Below are 8,237 nucleotides of genomic sequence, written 5' to 3' on the forward strand. Positions count from 1 at the left end.
AGACACAAAAGGTCATTGCAAAAGAGGCTGGCTGTTCACAGAGCTCTGTGTCCAAGCACAAAGATGTGGTAGAAAAAAGTGTACAAGCAATAGGGATAACCGCACCCTGGAGAGGATTGTGAAACAAAACCCATTCAAAAATGTGGGGGAGAACCACTATGCACAGACGTATGCAAGACATGGGTTTCAGCTGTCGCATTCCTTGTGTCAAGCCACTCTTGAACAACAGACAGCGTCTGAAGCGTCTCGCCTGGGCTAAACAAAAAGGACTGGACTGCTGCTGAGTGGTCCAAAGTTATGTTCTCTGATGAAAGTAAATTTTGCATTTCCTTTGGAAATCAGGGTCCCAGAGTCTGGAGGAAGAGAGGAGAGGCACACAATCCACGTTGCTTGAGGTCCAGTGTAAAGTTTCCACAGTCAGTGATGGTTTGGGGTGCCATGTCATCTGCTGGTGTTGGTCCACTGTGTTTTCTGAGGTCCAAGGTCAACGCAGCCGTATACCAGGAAGTTTTAGAGCACTTCATGCTTCCTGCTGCTGACCAACTTTATGGAGATGCAGATTTCATTTTCCAACAGGACTTGGCACCTGCACACAGTGCCAAAGCAACCAGTATCTGGTTTAAGGACCATGGTATCCCTGTTCTTAATTGGCCAGCAAACTCGCCTGACCTTAACCCCATAGAAAATCTATGGGGTATTGTGAAGAGGAAGATGCGATATGCCAGACCCAACAATGCAGAAGAGCTGAAGGCCACTATCAGAGCAACCTGGGCTCTCATAACACCTGAGCAGTGCCACAGACTGATCGACTCCATGCCACGCCGCATTGCTGCAGTAATTCAGGCAAAAGGAGCCCCAACTAAGTATTGAGTGCTGTACATGCTCATACTTTTCATGTTCATACTTTTCGGTTGGCCAAGATTTCTAAAAATCCTTTCTTTGTATTGGTCTTAAGTAATATTCTAATTTTCTGAGATACTGAATTTGGGATTTTCCTTAGTTGTCAGTTATAATCATCAAAATTAAAAGAAATAAACATTTGAAATATATCAGTCTGTGTGTAATGAATGAATATAATATACAAGTTTCACTTTTTGAATGGAATTAGTGAAATAAATCAACTTTTTGATGATATTCTAATTATATGACCAGCACCTGTGTATATATATATATATAAAGTATGTATATTCTTAAATGTAAATTATGCTTTTTTTAAGATACATTAAAGTAGGTTATCATTTTAAAATTTGGGTTATGGGGTGGTCTGGATGAGTGCTGAGACTCCCTGCCTAAAATTTTGCCTCAGTCTGGCCCTGCTAAGAACTGCACATAGTGAATTTTCAAGAAAAAAAAGGAATGTGTATTGAAGGGGTCTTAATACATTTTTATTATTTACTACCCCCTCAGGTCAACTTATCCTCTTAGTAAAGTTTTATGTGCCAAAAACAGGTGAAATGTACTTCTTCATGACCATTTTCCACCATCTTTGGTCCTTAGATTTAAACAGCCTGAATTTAGCTGCTGTGCATGAAATGAGAATGAACATTTAGCTCTTTTAAGAAATGGACTGCAGGTTTGCTATTAGGTCAAATACGTTTCTAGAAACCCATCTTATAACAATAGCCTTTTTGCAAACAGCGATGAACAACTCAAGGCTTGACAAACTTTGACTGGGTGCACCATGCTTCTGATGATGTCAAAAAGTTGTATATATATATATATATATATATACACACACACACACACACACACACATACACACTCACCGGCCACTTTATTAGGTACACCTGTACATCTACTTATTCATGCGATTATCAAATCAGCCAATCACGTGGCAGCAGTGTAATGTATAAAATTATGTAGATATCGGTCAGGAGCTTCAGTTAATGTTCACATCAACCATCAGAATGGGGAAGAATGTGAAATGTCAGAATAATAGTAGAGAGAATGATTTATTTCAGCTTTTATTTCTTTCATCACATTCCCAGAAGACCACGTTGGGTTCCACTTCTGTCAGCCAAAAACAAAAAACTGAGGCTGCAGTGGGCCTGCCATTTGTGTACCTCAGCAGAAATTCAGATTTGTCCGACCAGGCAATGTTTGTTTCGGGGTTTTTTTCAATCGTTTACTGTCCAGTTTTGGTGAGCCTGTGCCCACTGCAGCCTCAGTTACCTGTTCTAAGCAGTAGTGGTACCCGGAGGGGTCTTCTGCTTCAATAGCCCATCCACCTCAATGCTCGATGTGTTGTGTGTTCATAAATTATTTTCGGCATAGCACTGTTGTAACACATGTTTATTTGGGTTACTGTCACCTTGCTGTCAGCATGGACCAGTCTGGCCATTCTCATCTGACCTCTGTTATTAACAAGCTGTTTTCGCCCACAGAACTGCCGCTCGCTGGATGTTTGTTTTTTTCCCGTACCATTCTCTTTATACTCTAGAGACTGTTGTTCGTGAAAATCCCAGGAGATCAGTAGTTACAGAAATACTCAAATCAGCCTGTTTGGCAGCAACATTCATGCCACAGTCTAAATCACTGAGATCAAATTTTTTCCTCATTCTGATGGTTTATGTGAAAAATAACTGAAGCACCTGACCCATATCTGCCTGATTTTATACATTACACTGCTGCCACAAGATTTGCTGATTAGATAATCACATGAATAAGTAGACGTAGTGTACCTAATAAAGTGGCTGGTGAGTGTGTGTGTGTGTGTGTATATATATATATATATATATATATATATATATATATATATATATATATATATATATTTATACGTATATATTGGACTGTAGAGGATGTTTTGAGTTACACATGTCATAGTACATCAAGCTATCTAAAAAGATCAAGGAAATTATTTGTAATATGATCACTTTAAGAACATCGATTTTGATGTTATGCTGTTGACCTCAGTTGCTAACCAAGATAATACCTAGCCAGAATGCTACAACACATTCATACTTGTTTAAACTGTTTTCTTTTTTTTTCTTTTTTTTTTCAGCATGGATTGTTATAATCTAAACTTTACTCAAGGTAAATGAGTAAGCTAAAAGTATAATTTCCCAAGTGAAATATTATCCAGTCAAGCATGTAATTTTAAAGATATATGACTGTAATGTGCGCATGCCACATAACAACACCCATTCCCATGGTTAACCCAATGTAAATAGTGTTTTTTCTGCCCAACACAGTCCACGAGAGTATAAATCAGATGATAAAAGAGAACATCAGCAAACACCTTTTCAACAGCACTAAAGGATGATCACTTAAGGTGGCTGAATACTACATTAACTACTTTTGATGTGTTAGCAATATGTAATGCAGTTTTACTAATTAACTTGTGAAACATTTATGAAAATCTGAATAAACAAGCAACATTATTTCAAATCTCAACCAGTTTAAGAACTCCTTTCCATAAGGACTAATAATTATAATTTAACTATTTTACTGTTATATGCTTCATTAATCTTTTAACATGACACATTGATTCAAATTCTGTTTTGTATATTCTGTATTTTGTATTAATATGTTGTGAATATAAACTGCTGTAGTTAAAAGTGTATTGCTTCTTTTTTCCAGGTAGTAAGTAAGATGATGCTGAATATGGTAATGTGAAAGGATGGCATAGATCCATTTTGGAAAGCAACATAATTGCAAAGTTTTAAAGATTTTTTTACTTAGATTACAAATTACTGTTTATATATTGGTAATGTAAACATGCATAATCAACTTGTTTGTGCTGGTTTTGGTGTTTCAAATTAACCATCAATAGGAAAAACATTCACCATGTATCCTAATGGATCTGACCTCTCACTGGTGCTGACTTTGCACTCTTTGGAACTGCCTGAAATGAGCATTTACCCTGCATTCATAGTTGGACTTGTGGCATACTTGATTATCTTACTCTGTAATGTAACAGTTATTTTCACAATTTGCATGAACAGGAATCTTCATAAGCCAATGTACATCCTGTTGCTTAACATGCTGATCAATGACACTACTGGTGCCACAACCTTTTTCCCTCAGCTGCTGTATAGAATATGGTCTCAGGACAGATCAATTTCCTATCCTGCATGTTTCCTGCAAGGCTTGTTTGTACATCTGTATGGTGGTGCATCTCATGTAATTCTTACAGCTATGGCCTACGACAGGTATATTGCTATCTGCAGCCCGTTGAGATATGGTGCCATCATGACCACTAATAAATTGGTGAGAATCATAACTGGAATGTGGATAGTTAATTTTATTATTATATTTGTACTTTTTTGTCTTCTAATGCCTTACAAGATTTGCCAGACGTACATGGCAGAGCTTATCTGCTATAACCCCTCTTTAATGAAGCTCATGTGTGAAGACACACGAGTGAACAATAGCTACGGATTGTTTATCTTAGTTTTATACCACTGCATTTCCCTTTTTGTTGTTGCATTTACATACATTCGTATATTAATCACTTGTGTTACAAATAAGCAGTCGGACGCAAAAATTAAGGCAGTTCAAACATGTGGCACTCATTTGGTGGTCTTCCTGTTCTTGGAGTTCAACACTTTTTTCCCTCTTATTGCACATCGGTCCGAAAATGTTCCAGCTCACCTACGCAGAGTGTTTTCTGTATCTATTCTTGTGTTTCCTCCCATTGTGAATCCACTCATTTATGGTTTTAAAACCAAAGATATTAGACAAAAAATTTTAACCTGTTTTAAGAGAAAGATAGGCAATTTCTGAAATAAACTGAAGCTTGTGTAAAAATTGTATCATCAAACATTATTTGATATTCTGTTATATGTATGATTTTGTTTTACAAGTGCCTCAACAAGTTGTTATTGATAAAAAAATGTATTCAACAATTTTTATGCTTTAATCTGTTTATTTATCTACAGTAAGTGCAGTACTAAAAAAAAAGTCAATTTCTTTGTTTTTTAACCCTTGAATGAATGTACTTGACAAAGCCTTGAAAACTAAATTAAAATTGCCCATGTGTATTTGTCATATTTTCAAATTATTTAGACCAGTTTTACAATGAACTACATTAAATACGTCTTAGATCTGGATTAGGGTACAAACAAGGAACAAGGAGCCCTGACACAAATCAAATCAAACCAAAGCATGCACTGAGCCATTTTTCAAACAAAAGTTAAATTCAGATTGCATCCTTTGTCAGATCATTCAAAACCTAATCCAAAAATGTATAAACACAGTGAATGATTAGTTAAAATGCAGTCATCTCTGTTAATTTTGTTTAAATTAAAGAGCTTTTTTTCCCATACTTGGGAGTACTAAGGCCATTTAATGCATGAAGTTTTTTTTTTTTTTTTTTTTACCAAGCTTAGAGGTAGAAAACACAGTTTTCAGGCATAGGCTGCTTGTCTAAAAACATCCATTTCAAAATGTATGACACTGTGCATTGTTGGCTCACTAGCATGAAGCATGATAAACTTTGATGGTATATATGACATGGCATGGCATGTAGCAGTGTTTCATTGATCAAATGTGTATTTTTCTCATTGACAAATACACATCCTGTTGATAATATTCTCTATGCCCCAGAATGAAACTGTAGAGTAGAAGTAGTATGCACACATCCAAACATTGATTTAATAGAAAAGACTTGGTTCTTCATCAGGCAATAAAAAACTGAACAATTAAACTGTAACAATTGTCTCAGAGAGCAGACCTTAAGGAATTAAGTACTTGCAGCACTATTATAAAAACAAATTCCATAAATGCATTATTAAAAGCAAAATACAAGAAACAGGAATCCAAAACAAAATAGCATGAGATACAAGGCAATACTGTCACGGCCTGTTGAAGGGAGGACTCAAACGCAGAGGAATAAATAAGAAAAGGATTTATTGAAATAAAGTCAACAGGGTAGCAATGAGATGAGTCAGGCAGATGGGAACCACCGGTTTAGCGGGGAACCGGTAATGTGGAGATGATGGTAGTGTGGGACACCCCAGTGAGGAGAGGTGAGTTACAGCAGACAGGATGGATATGAGGTGAGTATAATCCACAGGGAATACAGGATTCAGTCCAGCAAAGTATATATTCCAGACAGGAGATAATCCACAGCGGCAGATAAACTGGGTGAGAATAAACACAAACAGAACCGTCAGGAAGACTACATGGAAAAAAAAAATACAAGAGGGATAATATATAGGGAGAGGTAACAAGGAACAGGTGAAGGCAATCAGCTCGTGAGTGGCGCGAATAAACGTTCCCATGGAAATGCCAGACATGTCACTCACGTGGCTAGGGTAAACACAAGAGTGGTGAGGAAAGATGCAGACATGGGGAAAAAAACAGACAGACCTACCAGAACTGCCCCTCCGCCTCATGTTGAGGAGCCCCCTCAACCAATTGAGGAGGCAGGGAACAGTCGACAGGTTTGATGTTTTGATGACAGGAGACGTAAAAAACTGGGTGAATTCTGTTGAAACAGGGGGGCAATTTGAGACGAACCGCCACTGGGCTGAGCACTTCGGTGATGGGAAACAGTCCAATAAATTTGGGTTCCAGTTTACGTGAGGGGAGTTGGAGCGGGATATCCTGAGAGGACAATCAGACCTACTGACCACACACATAAACTGGGTGTTCGTGACGGTCCGCGGATGGTTTCTCTGGCGATCCTCCAGGTGCGCCGGCACCTTTGAATGAAGGCGTGAGCTGAAGGAACAACAGCGCTGGGTTCTTTGGAAGGGAATAATGGGGGCCTAAACAGCACTGGAAGGGTGACAGGCCCGTAGACGAGACAGGAAGGGAATTATGCGCATACTCGACCCAGGTCAACTTAGAACTCCAAGGAAGGACTGTTCCCAGGAAGCCACGCAACGCAGGGTCCTCTCCAGGTCCTGATTAGCCCGCTCCGCTTGCACGTTCATCTGGGGTTGGAACCCAGACGACAAGCTTACCGTCACCCCAGCTGTCAACAGAATTCTGCCTAAAACCTTGACACAAATTGGGGTCCCCAGTCGAAAACCACGTCTGATGGGAGGCCATAAATGCGGAAGACATTATCTATTACAATAGCCACTGTCTCCCTCACTGACACTAATTTGGGGAGGGGGATGAAATGAGCCACCTTCGAGAACCGGTCCACCACAGTCAACATGACTGAATTGCTATTGGACTGTGGTAATCTGGTAACAATGTCCATGGCAATATGAGACCAGGGTCTCGAAGGGACTGATAGTGGCTGAAGAAGCCCCACTGAGGGGTGACTGGATGCAAACAGGACAGGCAGAAACTAACTCTCGGACACCAGAATCATTGCTTAATCAATGTTTGGGTACGGGTCGCTTCTGGGTGACAGGTCATGCTGGAGGAATGTCCCTATTAGAGGATGCGAGTTCGGACTGACTGAGGAACGAATAATAGATTCTCTGAGATCTTCGCAGGAATAGTGACGTCGCGCAAGGCTGAGTGTCTTTGGACTCGATCTCCCAAGACACCGCCGCTACCACCCTGTCGTGAGGAACAATGGTATCCAGAGAGTCTGAGGTGCTCTCAGTTTCAAAAGAGCAAGATAACGCATCGGGTTTCATGTGCTTTGACCTGGGACGAAACAAGATGGTAAAATCAAATCTACCAAAGAAAAGTGCCCAGCAAGCCTGTCTGGAATTTAGGTGTTTAGCAGTATGGATGTATTCAAGGTTCTTATGGTCAGTCCAAACCACAAAGGGATGCCACTTCCCCTAAGCCAACCTGACAGCCAGTAATTCACTGTTCCGAATGTCGTACCATAAGGGTCAAACGATGGGAAAAAAGGCACAGGGGTGCACCCTTTCGTCCAAAGGAGCCTTCTGGGACAAAATAGACCCTACCTCTACCTCTGACGTGTCAACCTCCACCACAAACTGCGAGACGGGTCGAGATTAACAAGAATAGGGGCTGAAACAAAGAAGCTCTTTAAATTTTCTAATGCAGCTTGGGCCTGCAAAGATCAACAGAAACTAGATTTGGGGGAGGCTAGACTTATCAAAGGAGCAGCCAACTGGCTAAAGTTACGGTTGAATCGGAGGTAAAAACTGGCAAACCCCAGAAACCGCTGGACCGCTTTGCATAAGTCTGAGGTTGGCCAATCGGCAACTGCCTTTACCTTGGCAGGATTCATCCAGATGACATCAGACGAAAGGTTAAACCCAAGAAACGGAACCTATTGTGCATGAAAAGCACACTTCTCCACCTTGACGAAGAGATGATTCTCCAACAGCCACTGAAGCACACTCCTGATG

The 8,237-nt window shown here is 39.9% G+C and overlaps 1 protein-coding gene across 1 annotated transcript; it reads left to right on the top strand.

The window, feature by feature from the left end:
* Nucleotides 1–3,789: 3,789 nt before the first annotated feature.
* LOC127429656 (olfactory receptor 52B2-like) lies at nucleotides 3,790–4,728 on the top strand. Its single transcript, XM_051678770.1, has one exon. The coding sequence runs from the start codon at nucleotides 3,790–3,792 to the stop codon at nucleotides 4,726–4,728; it is 939 nt and encodes a 312-aa protein (XP_051534730.1).
* Nucleotides 4,729–8,237: the final 3,509 nt, after the last annotated feature.

The sequence above is a fragment of the Myxocyprinus asiaticus genome, chromosome 39 (genome assembly GCF_019703515.2).
Source record: "Myxocyprinus asiaticus isolate MX2 ecotype Aquarium Trade chromosome 39, UBuf_Myxa_2, whole genome shotgun sequence".
NCBI classification, from domain to species: domain Eukaryota; kingdom Metazoa; phylum Chordata; class Actinopteri; order Cypriniformes; family Catostomidae; genus Myxocyprinus; species Myxocyprinus asiaticus.

Coding starts and splice junctions, on each gene's coding strand:
- LOC127429656 (XM_051678770.1), top strand. CDS start 3,790: ATGTATCCTAATGGATCTGACCTCTCACTGGTGCTGACTTTGCACTCT.